This window comes from Aegilops tauschii, chromosome 2, assembly GCF_002575655.3.
Source record: "Aegilops tauschii subsp. strangulata cultivar AL8/78 chromosome 2, Aet v6.0, whole genome shotgun sequence".
NCBI classification, from domain to species: Eukaryota; Viridiplantae; Streptophyta; class Magnoliopsida; order Poales; family Poaceae; genus Aegilops; species Aegilops tauschii.
In genome coordinates, this window is record NC_053036.3 from 513576655 (window position 1) to 513597984 (window position 21330).

The 21330-nt window shown below is 46.0% G+C and overlaps 2 protein-coding genes across 2 annotated transcripts; one reads left to right on the forward strand and one right to left on the reverse strand.

The window, feature by feature from the left end:
• Positions 1-9025: 9025 nt before the first annotated feature.
• Positions 9026-14856, forward strand: LOC109773141 (homeobox-leucine zipper protein ROC4). The gene is made up of 9 exons (XM_020331843.4): positions 9026-9314; positions 9448-9632; positions 9716-9833; positions 9933-10598; positions 10687-10788; positions 10887-11114; positions 12279-12441; positions 12538-12908; positions 14071-14856. The coding sequence occupies exons 1-9, from the start codon at positions 9156-9158 to the stop codon at positions 14431-14433; spliced, it is 2355 nt and encodes a 784-aa protein (XP_020187432.1). The 5' UTR covers positions 9026-9155; the 3' UTR covers positions 14434-14856.
• Positions 14857-15461: 605 nt separating this feature from the next.
• On the reverse strand, positions 15462-19317 carry LOC109773133 (replication factor C subunit 4). Its single transcript, XM_020331831.4, has 7 exons — positions 19054-19317; positions 18853-18959; positions 18666-18767; positions 17737-17932; positions 16268-16396; positions 15992-16186; positions 15462-15912 (listed from the first exon to the last, which is right to left on the reverse strand). The coding sequence occupies exons 1-7, from the start codon at positions 19219-19221 to the stop codon at positions 15805-15807; spliced, it is 1005 nt and encodes a 334-aa protein (XP_020187420.1). The 5' UTR covers positions 19222-19317; the 3' UTR covers positions 15462-15804.
• Positions 19318-21330: the final 2013 nt, after the last annotated feature.

Sequence of the window (21330 nt, forward strand, 5' to 3'; positions counted from 1 at the left end):
GTTTTCTCCACCATAATTACCAGTGCAATATTTGGCACCCACCGAACATTTTTGTTTTGACATTTGAAAACTTTGGGTGTTTGTCACTAATTCATTTTTTAAATTTGAGATGTTTTGATCTAACACTTGATTAGCAACAGTAACAGAGATGACATGGCATCATCAGGAGAGTTTTACTGTAGCCTAATTATCCGGGCGTTACACTTCTGCTACGAGTGTATTGTGATGCCCCCCGATTCAATCGTACACTAATCATGCACGCAAACGTGTACGATCAAGATCAGGGACTCACGGGAAGATATCATAACACAACTCTAAAACATAAATAAGTCATACAAGCATCATAATACAAGCCAGGGGCCTCGAGGGCTCGAATACAAGTGCTCGATCATAGACGAGTCAGCGGAAGCAACAATATCTGAGTACAGACATAAGTTAAACAAGTTTGCCTTAAGAAGGCTAGCACAAACTGGGATACAGATCGAAAGAGGCGCAGGCCTCCTGCCTGGGATCCTCCTAAATACTGCTGGTCGTCGTCAGCGGGCTGCACGTAGTAGTAGGCTCCTCCGTGTGTAGTAGGAGTCGTCGCCGACGGTGGCGTCTGGCTCCTGGGCTCCAACATCTGGTTGCGACAACCAGGTAGAAAGGAAAGGGGGAAAAGAGGGAGAAAAGAAGCCGTGAGTAATCATCCAAAGTACTCACAAGCAAGGAGCTACACTACATATGCATGGTTATATGTGTAAAGGGCCATATCGGTGGACTGAACTGCAGAATGCCAGAATAAGAGGGGGATAGCTAATCCTGTCGGAGACTACGCTTCAGGCCACCTCCATCTTGCAGCATGTAAAAGAGAATAGACGGTAAGTTCACCAAGTAGCATCGTATAGCATAATCCTACCCGACGATCCCCTCCTCGTCGCCCTGTTAGAGAGCGATCACCGGGTTGTATCTGGCACTTGGAAGGGTGTGTTTTATTAAGTATCCGGTTCTAGTTGTCATAAGGTCAAGGTACAACTCCAAGTCGTCCTGTTACCGAAGATCACAGCTATTCGAATAGATAAACTTCCCTGCAGGGGTGCACCACATAACCCAACACGCTTGATCCCATTTGGCCGGACACACTTTCCTGGGTCATGCCCGGCCTCGGAAGATCAACACGTCGCAGCCCTACCTAGGCACAACAGAGAGGTCAGCACGCCGGTCTAATCCTAAGCGCGCAGGGGTCTGGGCCCATCGCCCATTGCACACCTGCACGTTGCGTGGGCGGCCGGAAGCAGACGTAGCAACCTCCATTACAAAGGAAGTCACGTTACGCGGTCCAATCTGGCGTGCGCCACTCAGTCGCTGACGTCACGAAGGCTTCGGCTGATACCACGATGTCGAGTGCCCATATCTTTCCCACGTAGTTGGTTAGTGCGTATAGACCAAATGGCCAGACTCAGATCAAATACCAAGAACTCGTTAAGCGTGTTATTTTGGAGTAACCGCGGACGCCGACCAGGGCCAGGCCCACCTCTCACCTAGGTAGTCTCAACCTGCCCTGTCGCTCCGCCACAAAGATCCACCTAGAGGGCCGTCGGGACAAAGGTCCTTTCAGCCCCCAATCTGTGAATCACTCGCGGGTACTCCTCGAGCCGACCCGACTTTAGTGACCACATGTATCATGTATAAAGTATATAAGTATATACCCGTGATCACCTCCCAAGTGATCACGGCCCGATAGTATAGCACAGCAGACGGACAAGAATGTAGGGCCACAGATGGAATACTAGCATCCTATACTAAGCATGTAGGATTGCAGGTAAAGGTAACAACAGTAGTAGCAAGGACAGGCTATGCATCAGGATAGGATTAACGGAAAGCAGTAACGTGCTACACTACTCTAATGCAAGCAGTATAGAGAAGAATAGGCGACATCTGGTGATCAAGGGGGTGGGCTTGCCTGATTGCTTTGGCAAGGAGGGGTCGTCAACACCGTAGTCGTACTGGGTAGCGGCGGCGTCGGTCTCGGTGTCTAGCGGGAGAAGAGGGGGGAAGAAACAATAAATACAATGCAAACAAATGCATGACGATGCATGACACGACAAAGCGTGATGCTAGGTGTGCCCAATCGCGGTAGTAGGTGATACCGGCGAAGGGGGGAAACATCCGGGAAAGTATTCCCGGTGTTTTGCGTTTTCGGACAGATGAACCGAAGGGGGAAAGTTGCGAGTTCAATAGGTTAGGTATGTGTGGCGGACGAACGGGCTGCGTATCCGGATTCGTCTCGTCATTCTGAGCAACTTTCATGTAGAAAGTATTTTCATCCGAGTTACGTATTATTTTATATGATTTTCCAAAGATTTAATCATTTTCTAATTTTAATTATTTATTTAAATCCAACATTATCCAGAACAGTGCATGATGACGCAGGCATGACATCAGAGTGATGTCAGCAGGTCAACTGGTCGGTTGACCAGTCAAACCAGACAGGTGGGTCCAGTGGGACCCACATGTCATTGTCAGGGGCACTAACAGGGGGGTTTAGACTAACTAAATGGGTTAATTAGCGGGTGGGGCCCAGTAGTCAGTGAGAGAGTAGGGTTTTAATTAGCTAAACTATTTAATTAACTAATTATTCTTTTTATTTATTTCGTTTATTGAGGTGGGGCCTATAGGTCAGTGAGACAGGGGCGGCCCAGTCAGCAGTTGACCAAGTCAACATGGTCAACAGGGCCCACCTGCAGTGACCCAGGGTTGGCCCCAGGGCCAGCCACGTCAGCGGCGTCGGCGTTTAGCCGCCGACGGCCTCAAACGCGGCAGCGGCGCACGGGAGGCCGCGGGATTTGGCTACAGGCCACCAAAATTGACGCGGGGGGTCGCGTTCGAACGGGGAGTCGATGCCGTGTCGAATGGTGATGCCGGCCGGAGTTGGGGCCGCCGGAGACGGCGTCGGCGAGGAGCCCAGGCGACGGCCGAAGCACGGGCGGGTCGGAGCCGGCGCTAGGAGGCACGGGAGGGGCGCTGGTGGTTGCCACCGGCTCCTGCGAGCGTTCTGAGCACGACAGCAATCTCAAACGAGGGTTGCGGTGGCCGGAAGCGAGCAGTACGACGTCGCCGGCGGTGGGGTGTTTCGGGCAAGCAACGGCAACGGCGTTGCGGCGCGCTATTGGGCAAACGGAAGGGCTAGTCGGGCCCTACTCGACGCAACGAGTTCAACGGAATCATGCCCATGACCATATGGTCACCGGCGACGAGATCCGCGGTGGAGCGTTCGGGTGCTACGGCGACAACTAGCTATGGCGCAAATGCGCGAACTAAAATGGCCTGGGAGGTTCTACGCGATGCGGGGAACACGGTGCGCACGGGCTCGTGACCACTTGGTCGCCAGAGCCACGCCGGCGACGAGCTTGGGCGAAGCCGCGTTCGGGCACGGCATGGAGGAGGAGCTACGGTGGCGGAAATGCTCGGGAAAGAGAGGGGAAAGAAGTGCATGCTCACGTTGCTCCTGTAGGTGTGCTTAAGTGGGCTCGAGGAGGGCTCGGTGCGGCGGATTCGGCGGCGAAGCTCGTCGGAGCAGAGGAGGAAGACGGTGGCGTCGTGGGCGTTGCGGTGGCTCCGAACTCCAACGGGGTGCACCGGTCGAAGCAGCGGACGATGGCGGCCCTTGGAGACACAGTGGGGCAGCAAGGTGGGCACGGTGGCCGTGGCTAGGCCGGAGCCATGGCGGCGGTGGCGCTCGGATGCGGTGGGATGGATCTGAGGGGAGAGGGAGAGGCGCAGGGACCGAGGGAGGGGGAGCGGGGGCGAGTGGGAGAGGGGATCAAGGAGGCGAGGGCGTGGCGGCCTTATCTCCTCCCGGCGTCGGTGCCGGCGAGGCGGTCGGGTGGGGACGCGCCCCTGTTCCAACCCGGGTCGGGGGAACAGGGAAGGGAGACGAGGCAGGGGGGCCGGGTCGGCTGTTGGCAAGCTGGGCCAGGTGGGCCGGTCTGGCCTGTGAGCTGGGTCGCCTGGTCCAGTGGGGGGCCCTTTTCTCTTTTTTTTATTTGTCTTCTGCTTTTGTATTTTCTTTTCTTTTATTTCTTTTCCTTTTCTGTCTTAATTCACTTTAAAATACTTAGGCATTTTCTAAAAATGAGTTTTCTCCACAATAATTACCACTGCAATATTTGGCACCCACTGAACATTTTTGTTTCAATGTTTGAAAACTTTTGTTGTTTGCTATATTTTGAATTTGAATTTTAAACCGGTTTTGAACTAACGAGAGATTAGCAACAGTAACGGAGGTGACGTGGCATCATTAGCAGAGTTTCACTGTAGCTTAATTATCCGGGCGTCACAATTCTCCTCCACTACAAGAAATCTCGTCCCGAGATTTAAGAGGTAGAGAAGGGGGGAGGTCTAGTTAAGAAATTATAACGGATCTTCTCGGCCTTGGTTGCTCTTCTCGAAGAGGTCGATCCATTACATTGATGTCTTCATTTCTCTGCTTCAGGTCATCATGATGAAGTCATCATCCTTTCTTCGGAAATTTCATCGTACTTACGAAAGGACAAGGGGTAACTTCGGAAGAATGGACCTTACAAGGTTGACTATGTGGCAGATAACTCAGGGAATGTGGTAGAAAGTAACTCTCGAGTAGATACTTAAGAAAATATCGAGAGTAAAGTAAGAAGGTGCCATGAGAAGTTTCCAATGGGCAGGCAATCGTTGGATGGCCTAATCAGAAGGTGAAGGGGGTTCAGAGCAACGAGAATAAGTATTGCGTCTGATATCAGAATATATCACTTGGCAGGTGGCCCGTGAATTACATAAGAATTGAAGCGCGAGGAATAACTTTGACAATAGGGAGTACAGTAGAGTCAGGTTTCGATCCTGTGGAACTGTGGGTTATGGGCCCACCAAGTGGGTTAAAAGTAGGAAGGGCGATGACGTCTTGCACGATCATGTAAGCAAGGTATGTCAGAGGATAGCCTATCAGTTATGTCCGCAACAACATCAGTACCAAGGGCGAGGGACGGAGAGAACCATTTTCCTGCTCGTTGAACGAGGCGGACCAATAGGCAAAGTTCTCGTCCATCGGTGGCTACCGGAATGTCATCAACAATAGTAACAGGTTCTTGCTGACAGAATTGTACACCGAGGTGTTTACATAAGCAGGAGAATATTGCTGCTTAGATCATATAGATCACAAGAAAGGTTCAAACAAACAATGGAAAGTAAAATATGATTATCATATTAAACAGAACAATGGAAAGGAAAATGTGTTTAAACACATAATTCAGGGGTATATCCTTCCAAGAACAATCAGGGCATGATATCCATGTCAAGATATAACATAGAAAACCCTTTAGGTAAGAGGAGAAAGAAATTTCATGACATTACCCATACAAAGGTGTTTGGATAATTGATAAGGAAAATTTAGCATTGTGCTTCAATTGTTCTTATCGATGATCGGAGTACCACAGACAAGCTTCGAGATAGCATGGACATGGTCTTCAAGCAAAAGTCGGACTTTGGATACACAAAGGATTCATCAGGAACAACTTATAGAATAAGTCTTACAATTTCCTCATGGAAGAATGGCTAACCTTGCTAGAAAGGAAACTATAACAATAGGTCCTCCGGCCAGGTGTGCTAGGCATGACAACACCTTACCGAGTGATATAGAGACCAATGTTATAACTCTTGGAATTATGTTCCAACCATCATATCTGACCGAGGTTCAGATCTGTTTGGTGTCAGAATACCTCTGACTTAGGATGCCAGAGAAGACAAGGTGCAACAAAAATTGACGAGAAGACATTGTAAGATTCTTGGGAAATGAACTATGGGAGTGAGTTCTGAAACAAGAGTTCATCATGAAACCAAGGAGAGGATGAGGGGTGGCTGATGGACTCAATGACAATTCCTCGAGATTTCCAAAAAGATGGATTTCCACAATCATGTGATCAAGGAGATAACATTTGTCAGATCAAGTGACATAATGATGTATGCTGGAGGAAAACATACGCAATTAATCATTGGTTGAAAGGTGCACCCGAAATATGGGCTGGGTTGCACGATCAATGTTAGAATGGTGACTTAATGAACAAAAGAATTAGAATGAAACTCGACCATTCACTTCAAAGCAATAGGGTTGCTAGAAGTTTTGAATTCACACATCATAGTTCAATTGTCGGTATTCCGGTTGGAAACAACACGGGTACCAAGAAAGAATGGTGGGGGTGAGAAGTATCACTATACTAGGGTTGCTAGAAGTGTATCAACGGCGTCGCCAGCCATCGACCCCTCCATTTCGAGCTTGCTCGAGGTACAAGATGCATTCGTCCATCTCATCGCTACGAAATTTGTTGAAGCTGCAAGTCTGATTAATCAATCCATTCCACCGGTGTTGTTTCAGTATTTGCCATGCTTTTGTTTTAATTGTGTTTTTGCACTGACAGTCAGTACAAGTAGTAGAATAGAGTGTCAAGCATATCAGACATACATAACCTGGTCCCATGTTGCTTTCATGTTGATTCAATCAAATCTAATTGATCGTTTGAGACAATCTCTATTTTGGTTCAGTAATGTCATGTTCATTTTACTGTCGGAGTGATCCATCGAGTCCATGCATGCATTTTTGGTTGATTGGTTCAGTACATATGGCCATGCAATTGAAGAAGAAACAGTCTACAATCATTGATCGAGCATACTATGGGCAAACATTTTTTATTGCCATGCCAATTAAATTTTTTATTTGACACAGCGAATTAACTTCTATTGCCAAGACGAAGGCAATTTTTCGGCAAATAAAAATGGAAATTTTAGTTCAGGAATCATGGCGAATTTCTAAATTTAACCATGGCAACTCTATTTTCATTTGACCATGGCAAATTTTGTTCAAAGATCATGGCAAGTTTCAATTTCTCATTAAGTAACCATGGCAACTTTTTTTTCATTTGATCTTGGTAAGTTTAGAAATTGATCATGGCAATTTTAGTTCGTAGATCATGGCATTTTTTAGTCTCATGTATTCCGCTTGGCAACATTTTTTTAGCCAGGACGATGGCAATTTTTAGTAAATGACCATGGGAAATTAAGTTTATGATGCATGGTAAATTTAATTATTTAAACATGGCAAAAGAATATTTAGTAAATCACGATGGCAATTTTTCTGAATGTTAAGTACATCCAGAACTTCTGTCGCGCCCTTGTTTGGCAAATTTTACTTCATTTTTTGCCATGGCAAAAATACCTTTATTCACACGGCAAATTTTAGTTTAAGTTTCCATGGCAATTTTTTTTGTTTAAGTTTCCATGGCAAATTTATTGTAAAGAGCATGGAAATTTTGTTTTAAATATGATGGCAAATTTACATTTCCAGAACATGGCAAATTTAACTATGTAGCACGGCAAGTATACTTGCAGAGCCATGGCAGTTTTTTAATTTATTTGCCATGGCAAAATTACTCCATTTTTTGCCATGGCAATTTTTTACTCCATTTTTGTCATGGCAAATTTAACTTCATTTTTTGCCATGGAAAAAATACTTTTATTTTTCACATGGCAAATTTTATTTTTAGTTGCCATTGGAAATTTTATTTTTAGTTGCCATGGCAAATTTATTGTAAAGAGCATGGAAAATTAATTTAAATATTATGGCAAAGTTACATTTGTAGAACATGGCAAGTTTTACTATGTAGCATCTTAAATATATTTGTGTAGCCATGGTATTTTTTAATTTATTTTCCATGGCAAAAGTACTACATTTTTGCCATGGCAAAAATTAAACCATTTTTGCTATGACAAATTTAACTCCATTTTATGCCATGGCAAACTTCTTTAGTTAACATGTTCAAAAACATGCAAACTTGCTATGGCAAAGTTATAGATGTTCAAAACATGGCAATCTTTGCCATGGCAACATAAGATGTTAAAAAATATGGCAAATTTGCCATTGCATTTTAAAATGTTCAAAAACATGGCAAACTTTAATATGTTTAAAAACATCGTAATTTCTTTTAATTAAGTTTTGTCCAAAAACATGGCAAACTTCTTTTAATTAACATGTTCACAAACATGCAAACTTGCCATGGCAACTAAAGATGTTCGGAAAAATGCCAACATTGTAGATGTTAAAACATTTGTAAACTTGCCATGACAAATTTAAGATGTGCAAAAACATGGCAAAATTCTTTTTTAATTAAGTTTGTACAAAAACATGGCAAACATGCAAACTTTCTTTAACTAAGATGTTCAAAAAACATGGCAAACTTGCTATGGCAACTAAAGATATTCAAAAACATGGCAACCTAAGATGTTAAAAAACATGGCAAACTTGCCATGGCAACTAAAATCAGTATTGTTGATAGAAGTTTTTTTTCTCCATGGCAATTAAATGCATTTTTTGCCATGATTAGTTTTGTCTTTTTGCCATGTCCATCCGTAGAATGTTTGTCATGGCCATTACAAATTAGATTCAGAACACAACGAGTTTGTTCTTTCAAATTTCTTTTTGCCATGGCAAAAAGTTTTGATCCTTTGAAATTTGTTTTGCCATGGGGATTACATGTACGATATCATCACAACTTAAGATGTTTTCTCCATTCTTTTTCCGAAAATTTTCTATGTGTCTGGAGAGAACTTCTTTCACCATATCACTTCATGGCAACTTTTCATTTTTTTTATAAACATCATACTGATGGCAATTTTTCGTACTGGTGAGATTCAGATTGCCATGACTTCTTCCTTTTTTTGAGCCATTTTTTAAAATATAAACTTGAACATGGTAATTTTTTTCATAGAATTGCAAAAGTCCATGGCAATTTTGTTGTGCACAGAAAAACTGGGCCTTTTACTAGTCATAACTTTGCCTAAAAAAATAGTCATAACTTAATATGGGCTTTATTTATTTTTTGTTTTGCTTTTCGGGCCCGGTGGTTGGGGCGTTCGCGCTAGGGCGATCTCCTCCCGAATGAGTTTGTTCGGTCCATGCTCCCTCCCGTCCCGAACAAAACGTTCGGTCTGGGGTGCTCCCAACGGAACGTTCGGGAGTTATCGACGTCCATATTTTAACGGAAGGCGTGAGGGAGTGGTTGAAGAAAACTGGTTGACACCCGACACAGCGTCGCGCCCGAGAAGCACGCGGTTCACTGCGCTGCCGCAGGCTTTGCCCTGCCTTCTCCTCCCAAATGCCGAGGGAAAAGGGCATGGCCCTTTGGGGTTTCTTCGACGGCAACGACGCCGGCGGCGGACCTGCGCCCGACATGAACGGGTTCCCCTGCTACCCCGCCGCCGGCCCGGGCGCCCTCGCCTCCTCCTCCCTCTCGCCGCCTTCCTCCCTTGCCCCGGTACGCGCCCTCTTACTCCACGTCGTGTAGTGGCAACTATTTGGGGTTTCTTCTTCTTTCTGTGGTCCGGCCCGGTGACTGCGAAAGGCGTGCCTTTTCTTTGCATTGATCCCTTTCCCGTGGCTAACCGCAGGCCGCCGGCGTCGTGAAGGCGGAGGACGGCAGCCGGCCGATGACACGCCACCTCCACGCCGTCTCCGGAGGCGATGCCGGCGGCGGCGAGGACGACGAGGTCGCGCCAGAGCCTGGCCGCCACGGCAAGCGCAAGAGGCCCCCCAACGCGCGCCACACCCCTCGGCAGATCCAGGAGCTCCAAGCGTACGCGCGTGTACCCATACGTCCCTTCATGCCGTGCTCGCTTCTTTCATCATGCTCATGCATGCCGCTGTTGATCGGTGCAGGTTGTTCGAGCAATGCCCCCACCCAGACGAGAAGCAGCGGGCGGCGCTGGGCAAGAGGGTCCGCCTCCAGCCGAGTCAGGTCAAGTTCTGGTTCCAGAACCGCCGCACGCAGTTGAAGGTAATTAACCAGTCTGATCGAGCGCTCCAACACTCTCGATCCTTTACTCGTGCACTTACAACACGGCTGATTCCTCTCTGTGGTGGTTCATCTTGCAAGAGGGAATCTCTGATGCACGAGAACCAGCTGTTGATGGCGGAGAACGGCAAACTGCGCGCCGAGAACCTGTCCCTCCGGGTGGAGATGGCGCATCCAGTGTGTGGCGGCTGTGGCGGCCCGGTCCCGGCGATGCTCGACGAGTCGCCGTCCCTGGAGGAGGACCTGCGCGTCCAGAACGCCACGCTCAAGAACGAGCTCAGCCGGCTCTGCGCTCTCGCTTCCGCGTTCCTTGGCAGGTCCATTTCCTTCGTGGCGGCGCCACCAACGCCAGGCTCGCCAGTGGAGCGCATTGGCTCAATGCCGTCGGCCACCGTGGCCAACTCGACGGTCACCGAGTTCACGGGCAGCCCCTCCAGCCAAACAGTGGGAATGGCGATCACGCCCATGGCGAAGGCTGGCATCGACAGGTCCGTGTTCTTGGAGCTTGCGACGAGTGCAATGGATGAGCTTGTCAAGATGGCGCAGATGGACGAGCCGTTGTGGATTCCAAATGTACCCTTGCCTGGTTCCCTTGCCAAGGAGACGCTCAACCATGAAGTGTACTTGAGGACCTTCTCACCAGCCATAGGGGTCAAGCCCCCGGGGTTTGTATCCGAGGCCTCTAGGGAGTCCGGCATTGTAAGCAGTGACGGCAGCGTCGAGCTTGTGGAGACTCTGTTGGATGAGGTTGCCCTCATCTCACTATGCCCTCCCTTCTCGTTGCTATTCCCTGTATGTCTGAACTTACATTGCCTGTTTTGAAATCTTGCTTCAGAGACGGTGGTCCCGTTTTTTCTCGTGCATAATCGCCGAATCGTCGACGACCGAGGAGATCTCTACTGGAGCTGCAGGGAATAGACATGGTGCATTGCTGCTTGTGAGTGTTCGTGTTGATCAGTATCCAGTGTCCATATGCACGTCTTATAGTCACTTAATTGTAGCATCCACTAAGTGTTTCGTCTATCATTGCAACAGATGCAGGCAAAGCTGCAGGTTCTTTCACCTCTTGTCCCTGTTAGGGAGGTGGCATTTCTCAGGTTCTGCAAACAGTTGGGTGAGGGTTTATGGGCTGTAGTGGATGTTTCCATGGATGGGTTGGGAATGGAGCAAGGCCTAGCCGTGGCATCCACCACTGCAAATATGAAGTGCCGGAGGCTGCCTTCTGGCTGTGTGGTGCAAGATACCCCCAGTGGCTTCTGCAAGGTACACCATCCTCTCTACATTCACTTGTTCACATCATGTTCTTGGGTTGGCAATTGACAGCAATGTTAGCACGCCTCAAACTCGCCTGCTTCTGTGTTCATTTATTAGTACCAGTTCTGCATGACCACATGAGAATGATCTTTTCAGAGTGCGAAATGCAAGTTTGTTCCAGTTCTGCATAACCACATGAGGATGTTCTTTTCAGAGTGCTTTTTCAGTTGGTTTAGTGTGTTATTGACTGATAACCGTGCTGTATAGTATTCACAAAGCCAAAAGGGTAGGCTCAGTTTTTCAATAGATTAAGTAACTGTGGTTGCAAGCCCACCACCTCAAGTTAGGTAATCGATTGTCAGCGGACAGGGTAAACAAGTGATTTGTGAATAATTAACTGGATTTATAATCCAGTATTTCTTCCCAAGCATGTGCCTTTTCTTTGTTTAATCTTGAGTCCAGTTCTTGAAACGAAAACCCTATACTAACTGCCCACAATATGATCAATTTGTCTCATTGTCGAGAATTTAAGATCTTGACCACTAAGTCTATTGTTTGTCTTCATGGAAGGTACTTTTAGTCTTTTAAAGAGGAAGGTTCAGTTATTTTTTGCACATCTAATTCACGTACCATCAGCTTTTTTCTGTGCTATCTGTCCATAAGTTGACAAGGGGTTATGTCTGCCATACGTGTGGCATATCACACAGGCCGTGCATCAGTGCATCTGAAGAAGGATCAGCTGTTCGTATATCAGTCATGTTATGTGGTTTCCTGTTTATCTTCCCTTCAACGACTCATCGTTTGTTGATTAGGTGCAATCAACAGTGTGGGAAATATGTCAAATTATAGTTTTATTGGAATGTAATCATTCGATACATGTTACAATGTAGGAGTTCATAATAGGTTGGTATCTTGAGATAGAATTAGTCTAAATTATTCTCTGCTCTTCTTCATATTAAAAACTTGGTCAAAATATTTCGGCAAAACGTAAAAATATGATTTGCTAACACTGCATACCAAATACTTACACTAGTGTTCCAGCAAAAAAAATAAAAAATACTTACACTAGTGTACCTGACACTAGTAGAATTGCACTGCAGAGCTTGAGATTGTGTTTTGGGCATGCATTCATGCACTTACGTGCTAACAGATGCAGTTGAATTTACACTGCAGGTTACATGGGTTGAACATACAGTATACGATGAATCCTCCGTGCACCAGCTCTACCGGCCTCTCCTTCGGTCTGGCCTTGCCCTTGGTGCAGGGCGGTGGCTTGCGACACTACAGCGCCAGTATGACTGCTTGGATGTTCTCATGCCGAAGCAAGACTCGTCAGGTACAGAAATATGATAATCTGCAACATCTATGTGACATGCTTTGTATGGTATTGCTTCCTTGGAATTAAAATGGCAATGTACCACATTTTTCACAGATGCCATGTTGGAAGGATCACGGAGCTTGCTGAGGTTGGCAGAGAGGATGATGGACAACTTCTGTGCGGGGGTGAGCGCATCTTCTGCTGAATGGAGCAAACTGGATGACGTCACGGGGAGCATTGGGGAGGATGTGCGTATCATGGCACGTAGGAGTGTGGATGAACCTGGGGTGCCAGCTGGTGTGGTGCTGTGTGCTGCCACATCGGTGTGGATGCTTGTAACACCCAAACGGCTTTTCAACTTCCTGTGCAATGAGAAAACCCGAGCTGAATGGGACATCCTAAGCAAGGGTGGCCCTATGCAGGAGGTGACAAAAATCTACAAGGGGCAACAGAATGGCAATGCCGTATCTCTACTGAAGGCCACTGTGAGTATTATCTATAGCTTCGCCTAGTTGTTGCTCCTTCTATGCTTATTAGAAACATTGCATGTTTAACTGACTAGTAGTCGGGAGGCTTTTCAGTGATCTAGAAGCTGAGCTCATTTGGTGCTTTAGTCTTGGGAACAATGCATCACTTTAGATTTTCGGAAGAAGAAAAAACACGTATATTTAAAACTTGTTTCTGTGCTCTGAATGTTTGTTCAGAAGGTGTAACGTGTAGATATGGGTCAGGCATAGTTAGTACCGAGCATTGGCTCTGTGCGTCAAATGATGTAGAGGCGGGGCGTGATCCTCCTTTTTTGCAAAAAAAAGTTAATACTGAGCATGATGACGAATGAAGCGTGTGAAGTTGAAGTTATATTCTTGAGGAAGAACGTAAGATGTTTTCACCAGCCTTGCTACCACTTCTATTCCAAAACTAAATTAGACGGTACTTTTAGGATTCATGCAGTCAAGCTTGAATTACTACAGTTGTACACAAAATCATGAAATTTACTAGTATGTTTATCAATGAAAGTACTCGACATAAATGTCTTGTATAATTTTAACTAGCATAGAACTTGAAAAGGCAATGGTCAGATATATTTATTGGAGGAGAAATATGAAACAGCAATCGTTATTTTCTTGGGAACGCGCCCAAATGTGTCATTTCGTAATAGAAGAAAACAGCAAGAGACTGAATGTAGGAAGTAAATTAGGATGTGTGTTGGTATCGAAGTTCTTTTCCAAAACCAAATTAGATGTGCTTTTAGGATTCGTGTAGTCAAGCTTGAATTACTGCAATTCGTGCTTTTAGATGCTTAGGACGGAGGGAGTAGTATGTTATCAATGGAAGTGCTCGAAATCAAACGTCCATATATGAAAACAGCAAGGCTCGAGATCAAATGTTTTTTTTAATAATTCATGCAGTCAAGTGGAGACATATATGAAAACAGCAAGGTTTTTTTTGTTCTAAATCTGTGTGAACTTCCATCTAGTTTCTGTGAACATGTACTGTGCCATTTTGGGTGATCATAAGCATCTAATTGACAGAAAACCTCATCGTGTTGTTTGATCATTTCTGGCTTCAGGATGTTAATCGTGCTTGATTTCTTCCTGGCCTTCCTTTTTCTTACCTCAACCCTAATGTCTTACATTACATGGACAGGCCCCAAACACCCACCAGGACAGCAGCATTCTGATCCTACAGGAGACGTGCACAGATGCATCCGGCTCAATGGTGGTGTACACCCCAGTGGACATCCCAGCAATGCGCCGTGTCATGGGCGGAGAAGGCGACCCGGCATCGATCATGCTCCTGCCATCCGGTTTCGCCATTCTGCCCGGCGGTCCAAGCATGTCTGGCGACGACGGTCACAAGACATGCGGCTCGCTGCTCACCGTGGCGTTCCAGATACTCGGGAACAGGCAGCCCACCGGGAAGCTCACCGTGGAGTCGGTGCAGACCGTGGACAGCCTCATCTCCTGCACCATCAACAGGATCAAGACGGCGCTGCGCTGCGACGCCTGAGCGAGCTTGGAGACCGGGGAACCTTTTTGGCCTAGGAGCGAGCGAGCAGACGGTGAAGGGTCTTAAGAGTCAAGAACGAACCGCGAAAATAGGAGTGTGGCCTTTGCTGGGTGGTAAGGACAATGGTGGTGGTTCGGGTATTGACTCGGCCTTCTCCCGGCTGTTCTCTACCATGGCATTTGCATTTTGGACAGACAGTTGGAGGCTAGTCTTCTTAAGCTTTTGTTTGCATTTTGGCCCGGACTTGGTAGTGTTGGTAGCTATGAGGTTCCATGTTTTGGGGATAACAAGATGTGATGCTTTCTGTAGGAACTCGCTCTGAATGGCCATGTTCCGTTGGCCATATGTTCGGTTTCTTTTGAGGCAGCCTTAGGTCCCAAGAATGGTATCCAGCAAGCAATAGTCATCTACTAGAAATAATCACCTTTGTAATGTTGTTTTGTCATGTACTCCCGCCGTTTCAAAATAAGCGTCGTGGTTTTAGTTCCACCACACTCATTTTGGGACGTAGGGAGCAACAGTCATGGTGCAAGGGCACGGAAATGTGAACACAAAGTAGCTGTAAACTCTGGGACATGGAGTTTCTACACTCAGCTCAAATGCATCATGAACAGCAAAATAAAAAAAATGTTTAAAACAAAAATATCTCAAGATTTTTGGCAACAAACATTACTGAATTTTCTGCATACATGCAAATTTTCATGAAGAAAAAACATCCTTAATGCTCCGGGCAAAAGAAACAAAATCGATGCTCCAAGAAAATTATTTTTGAAAGCATTTTGGAGTGTTGATTTTGTTATTTTTTACCGAGACCTCCACAGATGCAATTTCAACAGTTTGCACGCAGGCAGAAACCCATGCAATGTTTATTGTAAAAAAATCAGAAATTTTTGAATTTTTTCTTGTTTTTTTTCAGATTTTACTATCCGTAGCCAGAGCATTTGAGCTCAGGATTAGAAGACAACTTTCGTAAACTCTGTTCATAAATTCAGACAGTTGGACTGTAAAATTCAGACCTAAAATAAAAATGCAAGGAAATGATGAATCCATTTTCTGCCAATCCATAATTGATATGCAGTTGACTTGGATAACTGACGGTTCCTTCATGATGGTGGTACGACAGCTCAATAGACTACAAAAGACCCGAAAAATACCCAGATTAGTTCCGAAATACAGCAGTTCTCGAACTACGAGGACTCAGTCTCCTCACTAGTCACTACAGGCTACAACTACATCTCCGATGCTAAACAAGCATAAATAGTTCACTTCAGCAAAGAACTATCTTACACACTGAGATACCACGACAGAGGAGCGATAAAACAGGCTATGCATGACAACACTGTTAACTGGTGTCAGAGCAGCTGCACAGCGTTAGGCCTTTGCTGTTTCTCTCACCAGAGCAAATTTGGCCAGAAGGCCAGAAAGCTGAAGGAATGACCCAACGCCATCACAGATCCTCATGTGCGCAAATCCCGTTTCCTGTGCGGACAAACATGAAACTTTAGTTGACGGTATAAATCAGAAGAGACGACGGCATAAACAACATGACTGGGTTTACCTTCAGCAGTTCCAGCTTCAGATATTCAGCCATGTCATAGTTCTTGATGACACGGAAGAGGGTAGTGATGATGTCAGTAGGAGAGTAGCCCAAATCATAGAGTTGCTTTAGGCCAGAGCAGGCCTCATCAAACTTCCCATCGAGTACATTTTTCACCATACTCTTGACATGCAAGGGATGTGGTTGATCGCATACCTAGAACCAGTTCATCGTTGCTGTTAATTGAAGAAGTATTGCAGAATTCAGATGATGCAAAAAGAGATAACTCGTGCCAACCTTGAACACATTTTCTTGATTAACAAAACGGAACCCGCTGACTGTAGCTTGCAAATTGTTCAAAGCTTGCCTCATGTCACCATCAGCAGTAAAAATGATGGCTTCAAGACCTTCTGGCACATAAGGGACCTTCATTGATCAACATACAGGCAGTAAGAACAATATGGTGGTATCAGCATGATCAAATGGATTTCAACACTACAAAATAATAATAATAATAACAACTGAAATTCGCAAAACTGGGAGTTGCCTGTTTGCAGTTTTGCAGGTAAGTAAGCTCCTGGAGGTCTCATATCAACCATCCTTGTTACCAAATCGCAAAATAATAAGTTTCTATATCGAACAACTCAGTCTGTTCAACAGTTTAGGATGACCAATAGGATATGCACCTCTTGACTCAGACCAGTGAGCCTTGAAGTACATTCAGTAAAGTAGTTACACAGGTACTACTTGCTAAGGCCAAACTGACTTATCCTCATGGGATAGGCATACACTTTAACTATCTAGTTACAGGATTATTATCAGTTCACAGTAACAGCCACTCCACATGCACTAGTTGCCATATAATCTTAATTAACTGGTTCAGAAAATAACAACCTCTTCAGCAAGAACAGTCAATTAGCATTAAATACTTGTCTGATCCCATTACTTATGATAATAGGGATCGGAAGCATTCACGGTTAAATACCATATCAGCAGCAAAGCCTCTACATGTTCAGGTAAGAATTAAGAGCAGCAGTCAAGCAACCAAACTGTGTAATGGCACCAGCAAGATGCATATCTCTATTGCTGCTCATGGTGGTTGGAATCAGTACCCTAAACTACAGCTACTTATCAGCACTGCAAATTATCTCTCCAACTAGGAGATAATTCTTCATGATACCAAATTAATCTTCTTGATTATTTATTAAGGTACCCTGTAATTCATATACAGTTGTAGTTCTGCCTTTCCCGCTCGTAAAGAAAAAGGCTAATTTCATTTTCCTTAACTGCGGAACAGGACTGTCATCTGAGTGCTCTTATATAATCATTAGTAATATTAATTTACAATCATTATGCACAGATGACAAGCAGGGTGAAAGGTCAAAAGTGAATGGCAGACGATGTTATAAATAAATAAGAACAGTTAATACATGCAAACATATCCTCAATGTTATAAAAAATAACAAAACATATGTCGGATCATGTATCAGAAAAAGGGGGTTCTCTTAATCTTCAATTAGTGACAAAGCACATTAAATTGACAATAATTTAAGGTGGTTGGAAAATTATGCGTATGAGTAAGGGTTTCAGCAGTTCACATGCATAAACATCCAGGAGTCCACATTGGGTAAATGTATTTGACAGTTATGGCGGTATGAATGAACAGCTAAGTCCCAGCTTTATCTTCTAACTGAGCCAACAAAGACAGTACCCTCCAATAGCTATGTCCTTGCAAAGTTGCAACTACCAGGGCTACTAAACATTACCTTCTCAGCTGCCACCACGACCATAAGGCGGCCAAGGATCTCCTGATCTGAAAGCCTCGAGAACCGGACAATAGCGCAGCGACTTTGGATGGGTTCAATGATTTTAGATGAAGTATTGCATGCAAGAGCAAATCTTGTGGTGTTGGAATAAATCTCCATGGTTCTTCTCAGTGCTTGCTGTGCTCCTGTTGTCATGCTGCACATAGCAAGTGTGAGGCACAAACAGAAACTGAAAACATAGTTACCTATATCACTGAACAACATTTCGAGCCATAATCCAAGCTCTTCAAAATATTGTAATACTACACTTGCAGATGGAGTTGCTATCTATACCATGTGTCACTACGATGATAAACATTCTGGTGTGATATTCATGGCAGAGAGTCTGGTTTTTAGGGCAATGCCCTTTGACATGTACATTTGTATTCTGTTTAGGGGCAATTGAAAGGGCCGTGTTTATTCAGTAAGCTCTGATGAGTGGGCCAACCATGTCAGATTTGCTAACAAATGGGAGGTTTGGGTGCTGTGTGAATAGTTAGAGCGAGAGTTGTGGTTCCATGAAAAAAGACTCGAAAGCCAAAGGTGTGATGAATTGTTAAAATTTCTGCTGTGGTCCCATGAAAAAAGACTCAAAATGCGTGATAAACTGTTAAAATTTCTGCTGAAGTTGTGGTTCTGAGCAATTCATTTTTTAATATATACATGTAGGGTTTCCCCTGATTATTTTCACAGAAAAATACAATGACCTCTATCTAGTTCATTGTAATGTGGGCCAGTCATCGGTTCATAATCCAGTATGAATCATAGCATTCTCGAGTGTGAAACCAACCGATGGTGAGCTAGCAACAAGGTAACTAACATGTCTTTTTATTTCTCGGGCTATCACCGACATCACACAGGCCTGAATCCCACTCTGGGGATGGCATTACCTGTCAGCTTCGTCCAGTATGACGATCTTGTGCCGTCCGGGTGGCAGTGTGACCTTCTTCTGCGCGAACATCTTGATCTTGTTCCGCACCACATCAAGCCCCCTGCAAAAGCACGGATCGGCCATCACACGCCCAATTCATACAGCCACGGGCCGCAAGTACAAAATCAAGTCACGGCGGCAGCAACCTGTCGTCCGAGGCGTTGAGCTCGAGCACTCCCTCGCGGTAGCTGGGCCCGAGCATCTCGTGGGCGAGCGCCAGGATGCTCGTCGTCTTCCCGGTCCCCGGAGGCCCCTGGCGAGAAAAAGACATGGGAGTAGAGGAAACGGGGTGAGGTTTCCGTGTTGCGAGGGTGCGCGCGGAAGGTGTTCGAGGAAATGGCGCTTACGGAGAGGATGAGGTTGGGCATGTTGCCGTCGCGGGCGATGACCTCGAGGCGGCTGACGGCGTCGGCGTTGCCGACGACATCGGCGACGCGGCTGGGGCGGTACTTCTCCACCCACGGGATGTCGTACGTGTCGGCGGGGGCGGCGGCCGCGGAGGAGGCGGCGGCCATGGCGCTGGGGTGGGGTTTTTTTTTTTTTGAGGGGAGGGGGGGGGGGGGGGGACCTTTCGGTTGTGGAGGGAATAGTGGGGAAATTGCCGGGCCAGCGGCGCGAGGGTTTTCATTCCGGCCCTCGGTCGCGCTTTCAAGACGACGGCCTGGGTGGACGGCTGCGATCGACCACACTGATCTGGAGGATTTTCATTAAAAATGAAATGTATCTTACCAACATTTTCCTATAGGTCTTTCTGCTATCTCTTTCATTTTTACATCTCTTTCCCACCCTATTTTGGAGCCAAATTCGGTTTGGCTTGTGCGGCACGGGAAATGCTTGTGGAAATGCAATACACAAAGATTTAGAAAAAAAAAACATAAGGATACTCATCTGCGCTCATGGGTTATGAATAACACACTGTTAATGATGGTGTCAGCTAACCGCTTGAAGTTGACAAGACAATCAGTGGTTTGTTGAAGATCCACGTGACGACGAACTTCTATATCTATATGTGAATACACATGGTCATTTAAGGCAACTTATCATCTATTGGTTTTCTTAATCTTACAAATTGAAAGCTCATTGGATTAGAGGTCCTTACGGAAAACTATCAAGAAACGATTTTGTGTTGGAAATCTCACTGGGTTAGAGGTATTAAACTTCTATGACATTGTCTGAACTTACATTGTCGTGCAGGGAAGAAGTTAACAACCTTTGAGTCCATTAGAAATCAAATTATTGATAATCGGGTCTGGATGAGTCACATGTTTTCCGCGGTTGTCTATTCTTTTGATGTTTCACTCCATCTTAGAAGACCAAAGTGACAACGGGTATATCGTCAAAGTCTCCTTCGAGTTTACTTTCCACTCCATAAAACATTGCATCATATGGATGATGTAGCAAAAGCCATGCCGATTTTTATGGAGTGTGTCTGAACTACTAAAGATTGTCCAAAAAAATCAAGAAGCACCCTAGCCGCTCTCTAAGTTAAACGCTCAGGTTAAGTCATTTTGCACATTTTTTCACGCCTACATTAAAATGCCTCAAATACGTTAATGAAACCATCTGCACCAACACCAATAAAAAAATGAAATACATCGTGGTCTCTAGGGATGATCGTCTTCTTCTACCCCACCAACCCGATAGAGCGTCGCGCTCTCTTTGTCGCTGTAGCCAACCAGCCGTCATTGGTCGTGGAAGGGTTCATCAGAGCAATAGTCTTTCCAAACCAACGCCCTGTACATGAACCAACCAAGAGTCGTTGCCTTGGGAGATCCACATATTCAAGATCCCAACCTCCAAAAAGCTCGTAAGCTTACATGGAAAACGAGGTTGCACCGACGTGGTAGAGAGGAGTTCGGAGGACCAAACTATAGAGGGAAGTCATCATCGGCACGCCAACAAACCCTACAAACAGTAACCTTGCACGCCAGAAAGACCTCACCCCCTGCTAGACAGCAGAAGCCTCCTCATAGGATCCAAAAAGGAGCCCCCCCAGACGTCATTGCTCACCTTGAGCATTGACATCGACGAAGGGGGATCGATCCAAGCCGTTGCACTGGCACCACCACCTGCACCATCCCCCGTGTTCCACGTTGTTGATAAGAGGGGCAACACCAAGAGCAAGATATCCCCCCCCCCCGACAGCTGCTAGTAGAGGTAACCCCTCGCTACTGACCACACCTTTCACTCACCATCTTCCTGCCGCCCTGCAACCTCCGCCACCAATGTCGTTGTCGACCCTCAAGCAACTGCACAAAAGCAGCCTGACGACCGAATGCCCCACGCCCCGATGGCCCATGTCTGCCGCCCTCGTCAGCGACCCGCACCGCCGCCACACACATGCACACGCACGAGAACCACGTCTTGCCACCTCGCGCCAGCCAGTGAGTTGCCCCGCTGCCGTCGTCCTCGGATCTAGGCAAACTTTCCCAGGCAGAGCCTATGGTGGCGGTGCGAGGAGGGAGGGGCTGGGTGGAAGGGTGGCGCACTAGGTTTTTCGCCCCTGAGTCAGCAGGGCGGGCGACACTGGGGGGGAGCTCAAGCAACGCTTGATTTACCCTTGTAAAATCACATTGCCACTATTTTTTTAATGGCCGCCGGGGGGGGGGGGGGTAAATCCCCGC

Excerpts from the sequence above, each read along its gene's own strand:
- LOC109773133 (XM_020331831.4), bottom strand. The coding sequence starts at position 19,221 with ATGGCCGCCGCCTCCTCCGCGGCCGCCGCCCCCGCCGACACGTACGAC. Across the intron at positions 16,397-17,736 it reads TCGTGGTGGCAGCTGAGAAG|GTCCCTTATGTGCCAGAAGG; the intron begins GTAATGTTTAGT and ends TGATCAATGAAG. Across the intron at positions 16,187-16,267 it reads ATCAAGAAAATGTGTTCAAG|GTATGCGATCAACCACATCC; the intron begins GTTGGCACGAGT and ends AACTGGTTCTAG.
- LOC109773141 (XM_020331843.4), top strand. The coding sequence starts at position 9,156 with ATGCCGAGGGAAAAGGGCATGGCCCTTTGGGGTTTCTTCGACGGCAAC. Across the intron at positions 10,599-10,686 it reads TGGAGACTCTGTTGGATGAG|AGACGGTGGTCCCGTTTTTT; the intron begins GTTGCCCTCATC and ends ATCTTGCTTCAG. Across the intron at positions 11,115-12,278 it reads CCCCCAGTGGCTTCTGCAAG|GTTACATGGGTTGAACATAC; the intron begins GTACACCATCCT and ends TTTACACTGCAG.